The 21,038-nt window shown below is 33.2% G+C and overlaps 2 protein-coding genes across 5 annotated transcripts; one reads left to right on the forward strand and one right to left on the reverse strand.

The window, feature by feature from the left end:
• Positions 1-1,513: 1,513 nt before the first annotated feature.
• LOC140980217 (protein SPA1-RELATED 2-like) lies at positions 1,514-10,581 on the reverse strand. Of its 4 annotated transcripts, none has more exons than XM_073445933.1 (9): positions 10,451-10,581; positions 7,003-8,225; positions 6,695-6,885; positions 6,217-6,374; positions 5,034-5,850; positions 3,823-3,969; positions 2,996-3,313; positions 2,846-2,905; positions 1,514-2,377 (listed from the first exon to the last, which is right to left on the reverse strand). In XM_073445933.1, exons 2-9 carry the CDS (start codon positions 8,189-8,191, stop codon positions 2,186-2,188), a joined length of 3,072 nt encoding a protein of 1,023 aa, XP_073302034.1. In that variant the 5' UTR covers positions 8,192-8,225; positions 10,451-10,581; the 3' UTR covers positions 1,514-2,185. The 4 variants fall into 4 exon arrangements, with proteins under 4 accessions (XP_073302034.1, XP_073302033.1, XP_073302032.1 ...); XM_073445932.1 differs by adding an exon at positions 10,227-10,356 and having other exon boundaries at positions 6,695-8,225; positions 10,451-10,558; XM_073445931.1 differs by adding an exon at positions 10,215-10,356 and having other exon boundaries at positions 6,695-8,225; positions 10,451-10,558.
• A 7,145-nt stretch (positions 10,582-17,726) lies between these two features.
• Positions 17,727-21,038, forward strand: LOC140980112 (protein trichome birefringence-like 24). The gene is made up of 3 exons (XM_073445791.1): positions 17,727-18,083; positions 18,418-18,725; positions 20,152-21,038. The coding sequence occupies exons 1-3, from the start codon at positions 17,843-17,845 to the stop codon at positions 20,929-20,931; spliced, it is 1,329 nt and encodes a 442-aa protein (XP_073301892.1). The 5' UTR covers positions 17,727-17,842; the 3' UTR covers positions 20,932-21,038.

Consider the following 21,038-nt stretch of genomic DNA (forward strand, 5'->3'; position numbering starts at 1 on the left):
TAAAAATGCCTTCTTAAACGGGTATTTGGAAGAATAAATCTACATGAATATACCACCGGATTTGAGTCAAAAACTACTGTAAACATAGTATGTAGGTTGAAAAAATCACTCTATGGACTGAAGCAATCTCCTAAAGCCTGGTTTCACAGGTTCATCAAAGTCTTGGAAGGAAATGGATACATGTAGGGCCAACAGATCGCACAATATTTATCCAACACTCCAGACAAGATCTTTGTTATCAGTGTATATGTTGATGATATTGTTATCATTGGAAACTATGAGGATGAGATCACTCAGATAAAATTGTTGATCTCAAAGGAAATCGAGATGAAAGACCCATGGCACTTGAAATATTTATTGGGAAAGAATTGGTCAGATCAAAGCATGGAATCTTGATTTCACAAAGAAAATATGTCTTGGACCTCTCGAAAGAAATAGTGATGTAGGGGTGCAAGCCCGTCGATACTCCTATAGAACCAAATATAAAAATTGGAAAGGAATAAGATAGTCCACCGGTCGACAAAAGAAGATAGCATATTTTAGTAAGCAAGTTGATATATATTTCTCACAAAAGGCTTAACATTAGATTTGTTTTAAGCATCATTAGCTAGTTCATGACTCATGAGCAATCCAACAGAAGAACACATGGAGGCCGTTCTTCAGGTATTCGAGTACCTGAAGGAGTCCCTTGGAAAGAGACTATGTTTTCATAGAATTATCACAAAAAATATACAATTATACATTGATGCTGACTGGGCAAGAACTTCTACGGACAGACAATCCACATCAGGGTATTGGTCGTTTGTATGGGTAACCTAGTAACATGGCATAGCAAGAAGCAGAGCAGATGCAGAATTTCGGTCTTTGACCAATGGAAATTGCGAAGGTATATGGCTTCAAATATTGTTGACTGAATTGAAATTAGAAAATCATGAGACAGTAGAATTGAAGTGTGGTAATCAAGCTGCAATCGGTATTGCCAAGAATCCAGTTCATCGTTATTGAACTAAGCATGTTTAGGTTTATCGCCATTTCATAAGTGAAAAGATTGAGAAGGTAATCTTGAAACTTAGCTACGGTCCTAGTCATTCACAAAGACTTGTTTCGATAGAATCCAACTTGAAAAGGAGTGTTGAATATCCTAAAATTAGATAAAAATGAGCATTTGAATTATTAGATAGACATTCATCTGCCATTTTATAGTTTAAACTTTTCATAGATTAGATTAAGTTGTTATCCACTTATTTGAATTGTACAAGTATTGGTTGTAATCGGTTCATTAAAAGAATAAGAATTCATTTTCTTCATCATGTATTCTATCATATAAAACCACACCACGTAAACTTGAAACTGAGAATTGGAGATGCGCGTCATAAGATACAACAGAATTAAAAAAGTGCTAAGTTCTAGCCTGAAACAAATCAAACTTAAAAGTGAGAAATAAATATAACGAATTGGAGACGAGACCACATGATACAACAAAATAAATAAATTGATTAGTGCGAACCTGAAATAAATAAATTGATAAGTGCAAACCTGGAAATAAATAAATTTACATCAAGTTTGAAATAAAGATAACCATCAACCAACTATCTCTGTAGTTTCTTTACAATTTTATATGAGAATAGGAATTCATATACAGCAGCTAATGCTGGCATGGTATAGGCTATAAAGCTTGTAAGACTTGTAACAGATTGGAATGTACAATGAATGCCGCTGAGCAGGCTATCCAAACCACTCAAATCCAATGGTTATCTTACTGTAATATCAACGGTCGAATATATTTGCAACAGTGTGCACTAATTTGCATGGGCAGGTTAGTCAAATTTTTTTTCTGTAACTTGCGCAAAAACAGATGACGACCAACATGCCTCAGCCTGTTTATCTTCATCTTTACAAAACGGAGGTCAATGGTATAGCCAGAAACCTAGCACTTTTTGACATACTTAGAAAACCATGTCTAGTGTTCAGCAACATGCATGTTTTCGCAATAAATGAGCGTTGCAGATCCTAATTCTCTAAATATAGATTCATACCAAAGCCACGTTCTCTTCAAAAGCTGAAAGTCCACTTCCAATATTATTCTTCCAAAGCAGCAACGCGAGAACAAATAAAATGACGGGCCTTTGACAAGATGAAAGATACTTAACTTGGGAGCAACTTGTATGTAGGATAAACATAGTTTCTACACCATTTGCAAGAGTTTGATACGCCCAGATGAATTGGCAGCAACCACCATATTTGATTTCCTTCTCCAGCAAACGCTGGAAACGAACTGTCCATTGGAATCTTCTGTCTCCTTACCAGTTATGGAATCAAAGGAACCAAATTTGTGGGCTGTAATGGGCATTGACAGAGATTTGTAATAGGCGAATACCTGCGAACCAATTACTGTGTCATTCAAAAGCTTGAAGATTGACAGGATCCAGCAAAATTTCTATATGATTACATGATATTCAAAATTATGAGGCTATGTTATTTGGACAAGGAATCAACTATTCTTGTTTTTAAAGACTGCGTAATTTAGTAGGATAGAAGCCACGAGCACGAGTAGGCACCAAAACAAACATGTTCAAACATATCGAATAATTTCGATGAATGACAGTATGGTTGAGCTTATAGGACCATTTCAGGATAAGAGTTATCTAGATAAGAAAAACCTTGGACAATGAATTTGTATGATCAAGCGCCACCAAGCAAAATCAATAGAAACCATAACTCACAGCTTCAAAGGCCAATCAATTTAACTTTAGTTCTTTCTAACTGATCACGACACATTATTTTCTCTCCTTTTTTTTGTTATCACATAACTATACAGAAGTTGAAAGTTGAAACAGACAACCACCTCGTTTGTCTCAGAACCACATGTAATATATCCATCATGAGCTGATAGTCCCACAAAGTTCTGCAAGAGCGGATAGCAGAGTTAGGCAACAAGCATTTTCTTAAGAACTAATAGATGAACATAAAAGTCAAAAGACACGGAGTCATCAACCTTCTCGTTAGTATGTCCTCTAAGAGTTAATACACAAGCATCCTTTGATAAACAATTGGAGCTAGTCTTATTAAGATCCCAAATTTTTAGGGTGTTGTCTGTAGATGCAGAAACAAGAGTTCCTGCATCCAAGAATTTAGCATAACTAACAGTTTTCTCATGGCCAGCCAATATGCACCAAGGAACTGAAGCCTTGCGTAGATCGTAACAATAGGTCTTATAATCAGCAGAGCTAAAAGCCAATAAATGAGCTGAGTCAGCTGAGAATTGCACACAGCACACATTCGCATGGTTCCTGATCGTGCATAAACTGTTTTTCTGCACCAAATGCTACAAATCAATTTTTTGACAAGTAGAAATAAAAAAAATAAATTAATTGCGGGTAGTGACTAGAATCATCAAGGGATTTAGATACAACTTCAAAGATCATATGGGTTTTGATTCCCAGGTATTAAGATCCACAAAACAACTGGACAACCAACCCATAGAAAGTTGCATATATTTTCTTTAATAAAGGCTGTTAGTTATGTCATGTTTTTAGAAAGTATAACAACAAGCATTTTACTTCTGGCTCTGATGATTAATATCAAACACACCATACCAACTCAAACAACTCTCTCTTGTTTTTAACAAAATCATCACATCTTTACAACTAGCAAGAGCTTGGTAAAAGTTCTAATTCACCTACAACTTTGAACTTATTATCCATTACCCTGTACAGAAGAACAATTACTTGAAACCCAGAAAAAGTGGAAATTCTAGGGAGGGGAAAGCTTTCAACAAGTTTAGAAGCATAAAATACATAAATAAAACAAGGAAAAGCACACCTCATTAATGCTCCAAAGTTTCACCAGACGATCATCACCACCACTGGCTAGTTTCATAGGATTCACACGAGAGAAATCAACAGACCAAGCCCTTTCACTATGTTCAATGAAACGTGAAAAACTCTGACCTGTTCCTGCATCCCATAACTGTGACCATTTTGAGCACATCAAAAAGTAACTCAGATAAAGTAATACAAATCAACATCAATAGTGAGAGGTCAATGTAACAGGATACAAATTTATAATATTCAAAAAGGAAAAGTGGGTTAAAATTTGAAGTACAGATACTAAGAAAGGATATCTGACAATATGACAAGAACCATATTATTGTGAGTTCAGTTTTCATATCCTCTTGAGACATCATACTAATATATGCTTCCACTGCTATGCGAATGCGTGCCAATCACTCTAGCTCTGAGTAATTTGTGGGTAAAGAGTGAGCAACTAGTTTGCTGTCAGCAGAACCTCTTAGAACTGTTAATTAAAGAGTTCTTCAAAACAGGTTTACATGGATGTAACAACTATATTATTCTCCTTTCACTGTCATTCCAACATTCTTTTTTCTGCAAATGCATGCTTCACAGCTCACTCTCATGGTCAATTTCTCAGAGTTGCCGGGAAGGCGTAATATGATACATAATCAAAATCAAAAGACAAAATGCAAAGGTTTCAGCCCACACAAGTTATTTTTAGGTTAAGCCAACAATTTAGTAAAGATTTCTCCTATTTCTTTCTATGTCAATCTTTGAGGTTCATGTTCACAGAGAAGAAAATGAGCAGCCCTTGTTCAAGTGTTAAGCAGTGATGTGTATGTCATGATAATGAACAATCCTTTCAGCAGGAGTTCAGCAGTTTCTCGGTATGGATTAATAAGATGCTAATACGTAAATGGTTGAACTATAATATAAAGACAACCATATTTTAATATATGTCAAAAAGCCATTAACTTTCCGGAAACTTCCAGGAAATAAGGAAAGGCAATGAATGACACTTTAAATTCAAAAAATTAGCCACGTATATTTTCATATTTTAGAATTCAAGAACAGAAACTGAGGCTACGAAAAATAATATAATATTTCCAAGAGAAAGACACTGAGCAAACAATCCACAAACTCGATTTTTGATATGAGTAACATTAGCAACTGTAGCATACGTACAACAGTATATATACTTCATTCAAAATCACCACAAAGAAAGAAGAGGAGACTCACCTTGACTATGCCTTCATAATCGGTCGAAGCAATATAATTTTTGATGTAGCTATTCCAGCAAATGCAACTAAGTTTTGATTTGTTTGCCATCTCAACAACTGGATAATGAATGTCAACTGAATCATTAAATAGCGCTTCAAATTCAAAAATTTTTATCTTCTTTGACACCAGTCCAGCAGCTAAGTAGTCCTCATCCCGGTCAAAACTCAAAGAACATATAACATTAGTGAAACTATTGAATTCTCCATTCCGCAAAATCCCTCGCACTTTGAATTTGTTATAGCGAGCAAATTTGCAGAAACCATCAAAGAAATCACCTAAATGATCAGCACCATCACCTTTCTCCCTCCCCATTGTGCACCAGTTTTCCCGAGCTTTTAACAGTTCTCTATCCCTGTGAATGGCGGGATTACCATCTGACATCTGAATGTTAGGTCTCATGGAAAAGTAAGCACTATCAAGTTTCCTGATGTTACTCATCAACCTTGTTCCTTTATCACCTGGAGGGGTCAACTTTGAGAACACTTTTGAAATTGGATTAGAATATGCGCTGCCACTAGCAGTAAGTGACTCTGGTGCTGATGAAGATAAAATTAGTAGCTTTTTAGTTCGTCGTTCCTCAACCTCATGAATGTCAGTTTCTAAGCCATGGATTTGTTCCACCAGATTTGATGCATCCTTCTGTTTTTGCTCACTTAAGGATGAAAGAAAAAACGACAATAATTCTGATTCCCCGTCTTCTTCATCAATGGAAGACAACAACTCACCTCCAGATGAGTCCTGAATTCCACTTATAAATTCAGATTGCAGAACTTCCCTGTTATGCAAAAGTAATCACAGACATTGAAATTTACATTGCAGCAATTAAAGAGTTTTAAGAAAATTGTCACATGGTTAACATACGTTCAGTAAGACGACATGTTCAAGACTAGATTATTCATTTACAACACTGGATTCTTTTTTACATTCATAAAATACATGTTTACGAAAGAACTGCATTAAATTTCAGTTCATGCCACTAACATACTGAGATTATCTACTTCTGTATGTGAACATTCAGAGCCAAACTAGACCCCACATTTAATTAGTTTACCACACCATTATGGCATACAGCTAACAGTACTATAGGAAGACGACATTTGTGGAGATAGAAATTTTGAGAGCAAGAGATTTTTTAAAATACCTTGCTGTTGGTCGCAATGAAGGTTCAGGATGAAGCAGCCAGAGACAGAACCCAGCTTCCCTGGGATTCTCTGAAAGGAAACTCGGCGGAAGAATCCTATACCGTAAATCAAGCATCGCAGCAGCATGAGATCTTCCAGCACCAAACGAGCCAAGTAACTGAAATTACCATCAATATTAGTATCAAACACATGAACCACAGATATTTTTAAATATTAAAAAGGTTAGAAAATGAAACTTATGTTTTTACTTGAGTAAATGTAAGCTATTAGCTAGATGTTAAGACCTCCGGCCATAAATTTTAATGTATTACAAAGAGAATATTTTTATTCGGTGAATCGTTAATTTCTCATCAATGATGTTGCACTATACAAATGATATATTCATAGCTATCACCTTGAAAATTTTCTTTCACTCAGAAAGAAACACTAAAAATGAAGGCTAGATAGGAAAACCATTTAGACAAGACATCCACAAACCTCAAACAGTAGAACACCCAAGTTATAGATATTTGACGCAAATGTGCAGCCCATCTCTTCGGGACTGGTGTACCACTTCTCTTCCAACACACAACTCGCAGAATCCTGTGATGGATGAGATGGATTGGACACATTACCACTAAAAAAATTTCCCTGGTTTTTAGCTTCTGTTTTGGGGTTGTGCTCTTCATCTACACAATTTCCAGGATCCAGAGGGTCAGAACCATCTACCTTGGAAACTTTTTTGAATACAGACATACTGCCAGATCTGGATGGAAATTGGGGCCACCTTTGAATAAATTTCATACCTTCACTTATTTTCCGCTTCTTCCAAGCCTGGTTGTCCAACAGATGCATGTCCTGATGTACAGGTCTCTTGTCATTTTGATTATGATGTGGCTGGTGAATCACTTGATCTGCTGTGTTTGCTGAGGCCTTAGCACATACAAATGATCCCAGATACATGATCTCAGATGATCCCAACAACTTGAAGCAGGAAGGCCTCAATTCTTGCAACGAAACTCCCTGGTGGTGCAAAAAATCCACAAGACCCAGAACCTGTCTAAATATACTCAAGCTACCCACTTTATTTTCCTTGTTTTGGCCTGCTTCTAGCCACTCTCTCAAACTGATTCCATCACCATTATCATTAGAACTGGGACCAGATGATGACTCAGAAATACCAAGTGAAGTACGTGAAACAGGTTGCACGGTCAGGCTTAGTGAAGCAACAGAATTTTTAAAACCAGCAGCACTAGGCTTTGGACAATCCTGGATCCGGGACTCCGTAATAGATCCTCTGCAAGCACCAGGTTTATGTATTACACCCTTTCCTCCCAAAGTACTTTTTATGAAGTATTCAGAGAATCCAGACTTAGATAAAATTTTTGTCCGGATGCCTCCCGGAGAGTTCAACGTATCTCCGGAAGCAACTTCATCGCCATTACTTGGTAAATTGTTCGCGACTTCATTATGATCAAAGTTTGGTTTTGGTTTATTTTGATCTAGAAGCAGAGAAAAGAAACTGTCGTCTTCATCCTCCCAGGTACTTGATGTTGCTTGACTTTGTTCATTGTACCCAATTTGTCCATGCAGATTGCTAACCTCGGATTCGCCAGCCATCTGATGCAAATGCTGCCACTGGCTTTTCCTGGTTTGCGTTCTTCCTTTAGTATTCGAAGTACCCACTACAGTCAACTTTTCTCCATAATTTTTCAGAATCAACTCTTTAACCATAACCCCTGCACCATTGACACATCGAGGACTAACGTCTGCATTATCAGAAGAATCAATTCTGTCTAAGTCTTTTGCATCCAGAATATCTGTATACAACTTTCTTGCGCTCTCAGGATAATCATTCGTACTGGGAGTTAACATTTCATTTGATTGAAACATGCTGGAGCTTCCAGGCTCCAATGAGACCTCATCATACTCTTTATTTCGAATATGTGTGTCACTAACATGTTCGACCAGCTCATCACCAATTGCTTCATCCATACTGTCTACGATATTCTCATACTCAACTTATTGCCTTGCACAGAAAAATAAAGCCATGACATCAGGATATGGTATTATTACATTTAGATTATATATTCTATTTGCTGGATGAAGATTAAGAGAAAGAGAATTATAATGATAAAAACAGCATAAATAACAATGGACAACATGTATACCAATTAAACAGTTTGATATAGATTATTTTAACCTACAGTTTAAAGATACAGAATTCCAAGCCCTCATATTCCAAACAAAACAATGCTGCCTAAAGGTTTGTAGCCAAATAATTGCAAGTAATAATGAAAATAACAGACAAAAACATCATCATTAAAGTGAATTTTTTTAAGTAACAATTGTAGCATAACAAAAGTTCGAAGGAAATTAATCAAACAACTAATCCAGCTACAATTTTGTTTCATAGCTGAAATATCACACTAACCAAATGTGTGTAGCCAACCTCCTTATACTATTTAATGTCCAGTGAGCTTGATGTGAAAATCAAAATCATCACACGGCAGAGCAACCTAAAGGTCCACGTTGCAGATCTTTACTTAGCATTAGTTCAAAAAAAAACAGAATGATGTGATGCATTAAATTTATCGAAGTAACAAGTACAGACGCTGTGAACTAACCAATCAATTCATCATCTATGCTTTTGAGAATTTCCAATTTTATCATAATTTTCAATGGAAAAGCGAAACAATTTATCAAAAAGCAGTATTAGGTTGCATTTGGATGGCTTGATATGATTAATAACCCAATGCAATCAAATGTTTGGTTGCAATTTTGTGTATTGATTATATATTTCGCGTCAATCAAATCATTAGTTATCAACTCACACCAATCAAATCATTGAATTAAAATTACAATATTATCGTTTATATCTTTCTTTTATTAATATTCATTAATTACTGAAAAAGACAAAAATGTAATTTATCATATTTCTCATATTAATCAATCAACCAAAATATCCTACACAAATATTTTAATAATCGCAATATTATTTATCTATACAATCTCATCAATACAACTGAATGGACCCTTATATTAGCTATTAACTATACACTACAGATAACCGTTCATATGGAATATCTCATGACTTGTTTAGTATAACTATACAAACAAAATATTGTATTCCCTTTAACAGATTTGTATTGTGAATTAGTTATTAGTTTTCATTTCCTTTTTGAAAGTTGGAATGATTGAATTGACAAGAGCAGATTAATTTCTTTATAATACCTTCCTTCCTTTTGATAATTATTCTTTTACATATACAAGTGTAGGACTTTATAATATAAAATTAGATTTAATAATATGGATCCAATTTGAATTTCTTCGAATTTTGACCACCTTCTTAAAAGTTTGACCTTTTCTGTGGGATCTATAAGACAAATTCTTTAAATATATCTAACGCTTCAAGGGAAAATTAAATATCTTCGACATTGAGGGGGTCAAACAACCCCCTCAAGAAGGGGTAGCTCCACCCATGAACATAATCAATTTTCCCCTTGCCTATCTAACCATAAACACAAGCTAAAATAAAATTGAATATATAATAAATGACAACGAAGATACTAGAACGCAAGAAACACGGACAAGTGACAACATATGTGCAACTGTAGGTTGCTAAAATAAAATGTTGTGTTTTCTGCATTAGCACAAGGCAATGACAATAGCAGTGGTTGTTACCCTCCTAAATTTGCTCCTCAACGCTTTGGAAAATTTCAAATTTCGTCCCACCTCATTAGGTACATTCTTGGCCCCTTTATTTAGTTTTTAGCTCCATTACTAGGGTGTACCATAAGAAATGGAAACAGCAGTTTTCGAATACAAACAATAGAAAACGAAAAGCTTGTTCTCACATGACCACAGCATATTGAACGATAAGAACGGAGCATTAAAAGTTAATATGAAAAAAGATTGAAAACCCAGAAAAAATAAACAAAAGTTAAAATAATATGAAAGAGGAGTTCAAAAATCTGAATCTTCATTTCCAAAAATAAATTAAAAGGCAAAAATTTACCCAGAAACTGACATCACGCAACAGAACACGCGATCATATCAAAATCCTCAATTTAATTTCCCATAATCAAGCAAGAATTAACATGCAATAGTGCACAAGAATTGTCCAAAACGCTAAGGACTCAATATCTCTTTCAATAAAGCTGAACATAAAGTACACTATATTAACTAAACGTGAAAGGGGGGAAAAACCTAAAAAAAACTGAAATTTAAGTCAGAGGGTGAGTTGAAACACACCTCAGAAATGAAGAGCGAGGTAAGACCAGATTGAAAGAAGACATAAAATTGGGAAAATTGTGAGCCATGGAAATAATGAAAGCCCTAATTTTAATTTAAAGAGTTGGGGCACGATGGAGATATGGGACTTCCATCATCTGGCAAAAAAACACTCTCTTTAATTGTCATTAGTCAATTTTAAACATGTAATCTAACCAAAAGTTTTATATTTTTATTTGAGTCTTATTTTAATATATTTAGTTTCAATAATTAAATGATATTATATAAGGATAAGGAAAACATGATATTCAACCTTTATTACTCATATCCACAAAAACTCATATTATTTGTAAGACGGCTCTCATTAATATTATGATCAGACCCGTGAAAATGTGTTATTTTTATATCAAAAGCGTTACTTTTGATTTCAAATATAGATAAAGTCGATCTATTTTCACATATATAAATCAGTGAGACGGTCTCACATGAGACTTACTCTTAGTTATATTAGTAGTGCAAAATGGGAGGATACAAATTAGAAAAATATTAGCATCTTGTAAGACATTTTAAGAGATTTTTTTCTTTGAAACGGGTTAACTTGATCTATAATTATCATGAAAATAATATTTTTGACATAAAATTTTTTTTTTATAAGTTCGATCAAAAAGAAAATCTATCACATAAAATTGATTGAAAGGATGAGTTAGAAAAGACATATACATCAACAAATGACGTGGCTATTTATGGGGCCACAAAAGTACTCGCTTGCTATTGGTTTATTTAAGCCACGCCATCAGATAAAATGCACTGAATCAATTGGGGAATTGGCCAATCATAACACGCGGATTTATTTTTATATTTATATTTTTTTAATATATTAATTGATTTCATCCTTGATATAATTAAAATTATAGTAAAAAAATAAAATATATTTTCCGAATAAAATAAATAATACCCATTGCCAAAATACTTATTCATAAAAACGAGAGATCACCATAAAAGTAACACAAAGATCCCTACAGCAAAGCATTCAATTCACATTAATCTGCATGTGTTCATCTCTCGCCAGCACCCGAATTATTTATGCGCCTTCTCATTCAAAAATATCCCAAGGTCCTCGCCGACATTCTTGATTAGCAGTGCCAAATTCTCGAGCCACTTTTTGTGCACATGAAGAACCTTGTCAGCCTCCAGTTTTTCACTCCTCAACTTCTTCATAGCAATATTAGCTTCAATATGTCCACGACTTAGTTTCTCCACGATCTGGAAAGCCTCGATTTTTTGTCTCTTTAGTTCCTCCACAATCTGACCAGTTTCTGGTACTTTGCGCTTCATCCTCTCCATAGCCACTTTCGTCTCAAAATTTTCCCGCGAGGCCACTTTTATAACCTGGACAGACTCGATCAGTCTACGCTTTAGCCTCTCCTCGTTCTGACGGGCTTCAGATAGTTCACTTCTCATTTGTTCATTGATTCGTTGGGCTTCGGATCTCATCTCCCATAACTTGAAAAGCTCCAGGTTCATCTTTGTCACCCTCAAATCGAAAAGCTTGATCTTTTCTTGATACACATCAAGAGTTTGATAGTTCTCCGACACTTTACTTTTCAGCTCACAAATAATCTTCTCGCTTTCGTTTATTCTATCAATCAACTCTTTCTTCTCCTCTACCAACTTTGTGTTTTTCACCTTCAAATCCTCCAGTTCATTTTCGCTCTTATGTAACTTCTCTTCAAGATACATATCATCTGGATCCAGTTTAACGCTTCCGAGCCCGAGTCTCATTTGCTTTTCGATGTTCGTTAAAATGTTCTGGACATCATTAAGCCTACCTTCACGAACCAAGCATTCGATGAGTTTCACCAGCTGCGGGATCGGTGATCTTGAAGGGGTTTCAAGAATCATTTTTCCAGAATTCAATGTACTCATTTTTTATGTTTTCTTGCAGAACAAACTGAAATGGAGATCAAACAAAAGCAAAAAATAAAAATAAAAGTTCAAATCTTTTCTCCAAGAAAGAACACATGCAACACGGAGCCCTACTAGAAAAAACTTGAAGAACCCTCCTGATACATTAAACAAAAATTGACCTTTTGCATCAGATTCTGTGCATGCATCTTTGTGTGTGTGTGACAGATTGAGAAATGGATGTGCTCCAGAGCCTGCCTGTGAGGGTGATTATATACTACTCTCCAAGCGCCACGTGTTTAACGTGGGACCCGCATGAGTGAGTAGGACACCGCTGTCTTCGTGCCGACACGTGGAACAACCTCTGCGTTTAAAAAAGTGATTAAATTTATTGATTACGAAGAAATTATGAAATATAAAAAGTTGGAAATATTTTAAAACAAAATTGAAACGTTGGAAATCAGATGTGTATAGTATTTGATAAATAAGTTATTCTAATATACTTTTTTCATAATCACTTTCCCAGAAGTAGAAGTAGCATCCTACCAATTTCTGAATTTCAATTAAAATATGTAGAAGCTAAATTATAATCTAAGTTTAAGAAATTTTAAAAAAAAAACTGATTTTTTAAGCCAAATATCAATATATAATAACTTATTTTAGTCATTGCAAATATTCTCTTTATCAATTGTTAGATTACATGAATCCTTTTATAAACTAAAATAAAAAAAAAGATTATATGAATCCTTACTACACAGATTATGAAAGATTTGTAGAATTTAATGTACATTAACAATATTAAAACTATTTTATCATTGTAATTATAAGAGAATCAGGACATTAGATTATGCAGTCAAACCAATCAGATTTTGTTTTCGAGAGAACTTTGTGCACAAAATGCATGAGATTTTGCATTATCTGTATGAAATTGGATTTAAAAAATTTTGATAGCATCTTTGCATTGGATTGCTATTTACAGTGAATAAATTGTTTGAATAAATGATAATAATTTTGTATTTTACCAAATAAAATTAAAAATATGTGTAGATTATTAGGGATTTTAAAAAATGTGAATCGGGCGATGTGTAAGTTAAGGATTTTCAAAAACTAATTGCATTTGGATCGAGTCATTGAAATTCATGATTTTTATTTTTTATTGTTGAATAAATTAAATAAAGAAATATCAAATCCTTCTTCTACTTATTTACATTATAATTATATGTATCACAATATATTGTAAACGACTTCAGTATTATAGTAATTTGAAATTCATTGTGATTAATATAATTGAAGTGTAAATAAGTATTCAAATATATTTGAATTTATTTTATGTAAGTTATCTAAACAATAAAAAATATTAAATCCGTGGATTTCAAATCCTTGCATGCAAACACAAGGATTAAAAAAAGTTGGTCATTCTATTTACTAATTACCTAGAGTTTTATTTGAACCCAACAAATAATTAACATAAACGTTTTTATAAAATTGTTTTTTTTAAAATGTTATAAAAGTTGTTTTAAGAATAAATATGTATTCGGACAATCATTCTATAAAAAAAAATTTAAAATTTAAAAAGGTTTTTAAAAGTCCTAAAAACATTTATAAAAAAATCATCTATCAATTAATTATTCTTTAAAAATTATACTTGGAGAACATATTTTTGTAAAAACATAGCGTTTTTAAAAAAATATTTTTCAAACACATATTTTTAGTTTTTTCACTTATAAAACATATTTAAAGTACTTGTCCAAACATGCTATGTTCTCTATGTTTGTAGAGTAAAAATTCAGATCTAGGTTTGTTCTATGATATAATTCATATAAAATTTAAGTTCAAATTAATTTAAAGTTTATGATATTATCTAGTTGTATCGTAGTTATATATTTTAAAAAGAAAACATGAAAAAAAACCAAAAAACAACTACGATATGATATTTAAACGAATAGATAGGATACTATTAAATGACTATTTATAGATTGAACAAAGAGTAGGTCTCTTGTGAGATTGTCATTNAAATGACTATTTATAGATTGAACAAAGAGTAGGTCTCTTGTGAGATCGTCTCACGAATCTTTATATGTGAGACGTGTCAATCATACCGATATTCACAATAAAAATTAATNTAGCATAAAAAGTAATATTTTTTCATGGATGACCCAAATAAGAGATCTGTCGCACAAAATACAACTCATGATACCGTCTCACACAAATTTTTGACTTGAAACAAATTTATCAGAACTCAACAACTATTATGGCTTTTTCTTTAATTTCAACCAATTGCATGAATTCGATGGATGACAAATGTAGAATTTCAATTGTTTTATATTGTATATATGTGACATTTATTTCTCTTATCGAGTGTAAAAATTGTAAAATATCATGCAAATAGTCTACTCAAAAAATATAATATTAATCAAACACGCTACACGAAAGAAACTAATCAGTTCTTGTTTGATTTCATTGGTTAACGCTTTATAATATATACATATAGATTACTGATTTAAATTAAAATATATTATTTATATGTGCTTTAGAGAACTAAAATTTATAAAAATATATAGATGCGAATTTGCATGATTAATATGAAAAAGTATCAAATGTAATATATATATTAATTAAATTTAATATGTTGAATACCTAAACTAACACAAATCTCGAGAAAATAGTAAAAATTATATATCTCGGTAAAACATTTGATCTAAATATAATTGAAAAGGGCTTCGAAAACGAGAAACAATTTAGACAAAAACTTGTGTGAGACGATCTTACGGGTCGTATTGTGTGAGATAGATTTCTTATTTGGGTCATCCATGAAAAAATATTATTTTTTATGCTAAGAGTATTACTTTTATTGTGAATATCGATAGAGTTGACCCGTCTCACATATAAAGATTCGTGAGAGTATCTCACAAGAAACCTACTCAACAATTTAATATTTTTAGTAAATATGTAGGACCAGTTTTAATTTATATATGTCTAAATTTAAAATTTTAATTCACACTGGACCAAATTTTCCTGTCCCGAGTCTTAGGTATTGGGCTGAAATTTAAAAAAATTTGGGCCCACGTAAAATAGGAACAAAAGCCCAAGGAAAAGGGAATCTGAGCAATTGACTGATGGGCGAGTAGATTGACCAAGTCTTGGGCCAATGAGTGGCCATTACAAAATCGTACAAAAACCAAATTAGGTGGGAGACGGTATCACGAATCTTTATCTGTGAGACATGTCAACTCTACCGATATTCATAATAAAAAGTAATAATCTTAGCATATAAAGTAATATTTTTTCATGAATAACTCAAATAAGAGATCCGTTTCACAAAATACGACCCGTGAGATCGTATCACACGAGTTTGTGCCAAAACAAAAATCAACCGCTGAGGAAGATCGAACAAAAGGGAGGAAAAAGACCAGAATGACAAACTCTATTAAAATTTTATTCCAAGTGGATGCCCTTTTTTTACCTCTAATAATTGTGTATTCAAGTGGAGTTGTTTAGTCCCTCTCTACGTGTTGTGGGGGAAAAAAAGCCAGACAAGAATTGTTGGTGGTTTCTTTCTAATGTTGAAATAAAAATAAACATATTGATAACCAATCCTTCTTTTGTTTGTCATAACCAATCATTTTCTTTATTATATTTTTAATTATTATTTTTAGTTGACTTAATATTTTAATTATCATTTTTAACGATATACCAAATTTAATTTTCATTCGGTTAAAATATTATCTTTCGGTCAATACTTCTTTTGTATATACTTGTGTTAATCTAATTATAAGTATGTATATATTTGCATAAATATCCTGAATAAACTAAAAATTTACATGTATTAAATAATAAACAAATCAAGTGAAATATTATTAAAGTTAAAAAATTGTATAGCTAAATTATTTGTTGATTAATAATATATTATATAATTTCTATTTTTTAAAAAAGTTTGTTATTATATATTATATTATATATCTTCGTACCTTAAATTCTTAAAATCGATTTGTGAAATAACAATGTTATTGATTTTAAAATTTATCTTCTTCATATTAAAAGAAGTGTACATTAAAAAAATACATTGAAGTACATATAAACTTTTAATTCCAGCTCTCGGTGTAGAAATCTTGGTTATGCTAGCTCTTGATTCCAATTATTCTAGAAATTGAGTCAAACATGGGATATAATAACGATGCAAAAATAGATTTAAAGTAGGGGTGTCAATCGGGTCGGGTGGGTTGGGTTTCGGATCAACCCGCGATTTTTTTTCAACCCGAACCCGAAGCAACCGAAAACCCCCAACCCGAACACGAACACGTCTAACCCGAATCAACCTGTCTAACCCGCCTAACCCGAATTTTTTTTATTTTTTTTTAAAAAAATTAATGAAAAAAATTCAAAAAAATAAAAAATCATAATAATATTTTAATTTAAACACATAATAACAAAATTTTCGATTTAAATTTGAAATTTTAATGGTAGAAAATTAAAAATATATTTACTAAATCAAATAAACAATTGTTAAAAAAATATACAAAATAAATATTAAATAATGAAACTTTAACATATAAATATACAATAACTTTTGTTCAAACATACAATATACAAAAATATAGGTAATATTTTCAACAAAAAAAAAAAATTCGGGTCAACCCGCGACCCAACCCGAAACCCGTCTAACCCAGCACTAACCCGAACCCACCCAACTCGAACCCGAAAAACCCCAACCCGAACCTGATTTTTTTCGTGTTGGATCGTGTCAGGTTGACGGGTCGTATTGCATTTTAACACCCCTAATTTAAAGGGGAAAAAAACAAATGAACGGATTAAAATTGAATTTCCAGTAATTAACCAATCTAAATGAGGTAGATACACCATTGATATTCTTGTGTCGGAATGAAACACTACTGCATTCTATTTTTGTCTATATATTTTCAAATAATCTAGTTTCATATTAGACAGTTTTATAGATCTCGTGATACAAGTTCAATCGATTCAATATATGATAAAAAGTAATATTTTTAATATAAGAGTTTTTATCATTTGAAAAACTTTTTTAATCCTTCCAAAAAATAAAAGCATTCTTAACGCTACGTTTGGATAAGTACTTTAAAAACGATTTTACAAGTTTATAAGTGAAAAAACTTAAAAATATGTGTTTGAAAATATTTTTGAAAAATAATTTTAAAAAAATCTTATCAAAATATGATTTTGGAAAAACAATCGAAAGATATTTTGTAATGTTTTTTTATAAACAAAGATAACGATAGAAATTAAAAAAATTTAATTTTCAATTGTAAAAATATTTTTATAGAAAAATTATTTTAATGCATATTTATTTTAAAATATTTTATAAAAAATTCGTAAATACATTTTTATAAAAACTTATTCAAACAAAATGGTAAGTTAATTATCAATAGTAATCTACGATGCTCAGAGAATCCAACCGTTCCACTCTCCATAATTGCGGAGAACGAGCTTAGACTTAAATAGACTGAGAGTTATAAATCCCTCGAAATCCGAGAAATGGTTAAGAAAATGTACAGCTGGAAATCTTGGTGGCGATCTGTGAGCAAGAACAATTTCTTTGTTTTAAAGTTTGGGGTCTCAATTCTTCTAGTGGGTCTTGGATTTGCGCTGCTTTATAATCGATCCTCGGATTTTTCCTCAGTTTCAGACACTCCTTTTCTTGAAAACACCCAGGTTTCGCAACCTCCTCTTATTTCTCTAAATTCCCAAGAAAGTGGAGATCAGATTCCTTCCCAAGGTGAGATGCCTCTATTTTCGTTTATATAATTTATCGGTTGAGTGTCATTCATAACGAATTGCAGATGAATTTCAGTGAGCAAGATTTAGGTGATAAAAAAAAAAGACTTCATTTTTTTAACTACATTATGAAAGAAGTTTTGAGTGAATCAGTGTAAGACCTTTACATTATGGAATTTTTACCTTTACGTGTGTTCAGTGGATTTGTTTCACTCGGAACCATTTCTTGTTTTCTGTTTGTTCGGTGAATTATGTGCTATTCCAGGTTGATTATTTTCTGGCTATTGTTTAATTTGCACCGTCCATTTTACTTATTTATCAAAAATTATCTACAGGATATGAGGTAAAGTCCATTGATAGCTCAGGGAAGTGTAATCTTTTTGTTGGGGATTGGGTTCCTTATCAGGGAGAACCTCTTTACACTAACAACAGTTGCAGCTTCATCGAAGAACACCAAAATTGTATGAAAAATGGGCGACCAGACAAGGATTATCTTCATTGGAGGTGGAATCCTCTTGGTTGTGAGTTGCCTAGGCTTGAGCCGGAGAGGTTTCTCGAGCTAATGAAGAACAAGAGTTTGGCATTGATCGGTGATTCAATATCTCGAAACCATGTGCAATCACTGCTCTGTATGCTCTCGACGGTAAATTTTTATTAAATTATTGCTATTTAAACTCTTTTTGTAGAAATGAATCATTGAATCTTGGTATATATCAAAGGCCTAGCATTTTTATCTTGGTTCTACTATGAAGAGTGAAAATATAATTTTGAGTGCTCTAGCACCCATTTTTACTTTGCATGTTGTTAAATAACGTTGCAATTTTTTTTAATCTAATTTTTCTGGGAAAAATGATGACATAATGGATCGTTTATTTTTGTTTTCTTGATGTTGTACCTTGTAAAGCTTATTCTTATCTTTTGCTTGCTTGTTTTCATTTCGAAGCCGAGTTTTTTTTTTTTGGGTTGGAAGACTGAGTTGACTTTGGAAACACAATCAGAGGCGTTGATTCAGAAACTTTGGAAACGCAATCATAGGCTTTGATTCAGAATTTTAGATCAAGCAATCATAGGCTTTGATTAAGAATTTTAGATCAATCATTTTGTTTTACATTCAGCATTAATCTAAACTAGTTCTTTGGAGTAGCTGGTTCCCATGGATGCTCTTTGTCACGCCTCGAGCCCGAGCCCGCACCTGCGTGACTGCACAATGGGCCCCTATAGCAACTATTTCATATTCGTCCTCGCAACCCAAGTTGCTATAGAAGTCCATTGTAAGCTATTATAAACTCATTTTAAATCTTTGATTTTTTTGATGTGGGACAATGGTATCACACTCTTCCAGTCGCGTCATCGTATTTAGCTATTGCAGACACAATTTTCATTTGCTGGGGCTAAGTAGCGGAACATTTTCGGGCTTCTGAATGAAATTAAATAGAAATTCATCCACTTTTTTTTTACTTTTATCTTTGTTGTTTTTTATTTTTAAATGTTAAAATACATCATGAGTATGAATCCTTAAACCTTTAGAAAGTATTCGAGGCTCGGTTTTGAATGTAGATGGAACTCACATTTTCGAACTATCAACTATCTTTTTACTTCTTTCAGTTATTATTTACTGATCACCCTCAACATGCTTGCTCTGGTTCAAATCTTTTATTTCTATTGCAAAGAAAAAGTGAAAAATATAACAATTTAATCATGTGCCTTGGACACATTTTTTCTTTTCTTGTTCTTTTCCCACGCAACTAGGGCATAATAATTTAAAATGAGGGTATGTACTCATTCCTCAATCCTCAGCTACTTCACATGGAGAGCAGTTTTGGTATATCCTTTTGGAGGTTAGCATATTGTTATAGTAATCATGTATTCCCTTACACACGTCATCCACCATTCTACCGTATGGTTCAAGTTTCAACGAGATCTAGTAGATGATACTTGATGGATATTTATGTTGTTTAACTTGCAATTTTGTCTGGTCTTTGCATCTCGAGCTTGTTTGGACGAAGTTTTTATAATACCTCTTGAATTTGTTCAATGGATCATGAAAGCTCGAGTTTTTTTCTCTTCAGGTCGAAAATGCTGTTGAAGTTTACCATGATGAAGAATACAAATCCAGAAGGTGGATCTTCCCCTCGTACAATTTCATGGTCTCCGTTATCTGGTCCCCTTTCCTTGCTAAAGCTCTCATCTTTGAAGACGTGAATGGTGTCTCCACATCTGAAATTGAACTCCATCTTGATGAACTTGACCAAAGCTGGACCAAGCAGTTTGATACCTTCGATTACATGATATTTTCCAGTGGAAAATGGTTCATCAAAGGCACAATCTACTACGAAAACAACCACATACTAGGCTGCCACTACTGCCCCAAAAGAAACTTAACTGAGCTCGGGTTCAACTTCGCCTTTCGAAGAGTCATCCACAACGTTTTTGACTATATAGTCCAATCAAAGCACAAAGGCATGATATTTTACCGGACATTGACACCAGATCACTTTGAGAACGGCCAATGGTTCAGTGGCGGAACGTGCAATAGATCATTACCGTCGAAGGGAGGTGAATTCGAGTTGAATGAGATGGACCGGTATCTGCGAAACATTGAGCTAGGTGAACTCGAGAAGGCATTGGGTAAAGCTTCTGAAAACGGCATAAATCTAAAACTTTTCGATGTTACCAATCTTTCGTTGTTGAGACCGGACGGACATCCGGGGCCGTACAGATTTTTTCAACCATTTGCCAAGGATAAGAATGTTGAAGTTGTAAACGATTGCCTGCATTGGTGCTTGCCTGGCCCTATAGATTATTGGAACGATCTTTTGATGGAAATGGTTAAGGATACCTATGCATGAACATGCGAACACTAATATATACATATTCTTACATCTTATAATGATTCGTTTCTTGTATCTTAGGAGATATTGAGTTGGACTTGTTTATTCAAATTTATATTTCCTTT

Source organism: Primulina huaijiensis, chromosome 7, assembly GCF_012295235.1.
Source record: "Primulina huaijiensis isolate GDHJ02 chromosome 7, ASM1229523v2, whole genome shotgun sequence".
NCBI classification, from domain to species: Eukaryota; Viridiplantae; Streptophyta; class Magnoliopsida; order Lamiales; family Gesneriaceae; genus Primulina; species Primulina huaijiensis.

What these genes read in the sequence shown, in the direction of transcription:
- LOC140980112 (XM_073445791.1), top strand. Translation starts at nt 17,843, where the DNA reads ATGGTTAAGAAAATGTACAGCTGGAAATCTTGGTGGCGATCTGTGAGC. An exon ending in AGATCAGATTCCTTCCCAAG is followed by an intron (nt 18,084 to 18,417) that starts GTGAGATGCCTC and finishes AATTATCTACAG; the next exon opens with GATATGAGGTAAAGTCCATT. An exon ending in TGCTCTGTATGCTCTCGACG is followed by an intron (nt 18,726 to 20,151) that starts GTAAATTTTTAT and finishes TTTTCTCTTCAG; the next exon opens with GTCGAAAATGCTGTTGAAGT.
- LOC140980217 (XM_073445930.1), bottom strand. Translation starts at nt 8,191, where the DNA reads ATGGATGAAGCAATTGGTGATGAGCTGGTCGAACATGTTAGTGACACA. An exon ending in TCATTGCGACCAACAGCAAG is followed by an intron (nt 5,851 to 6,216) that starts GTATTTTAAAAA and finishes TTTGCATAACAG; the next exon opens with GGAAGTTCTGCAATCTGAAT. An exon ending in ATTATGAAGGCATAGTCAAG is followed by an intron (nt 3,970 to 5,033) that starts GTGAGTCTCCTC and finishes AAATGGTCACAG; the next exon opens with TTATGGGATGCAGGAACAGG.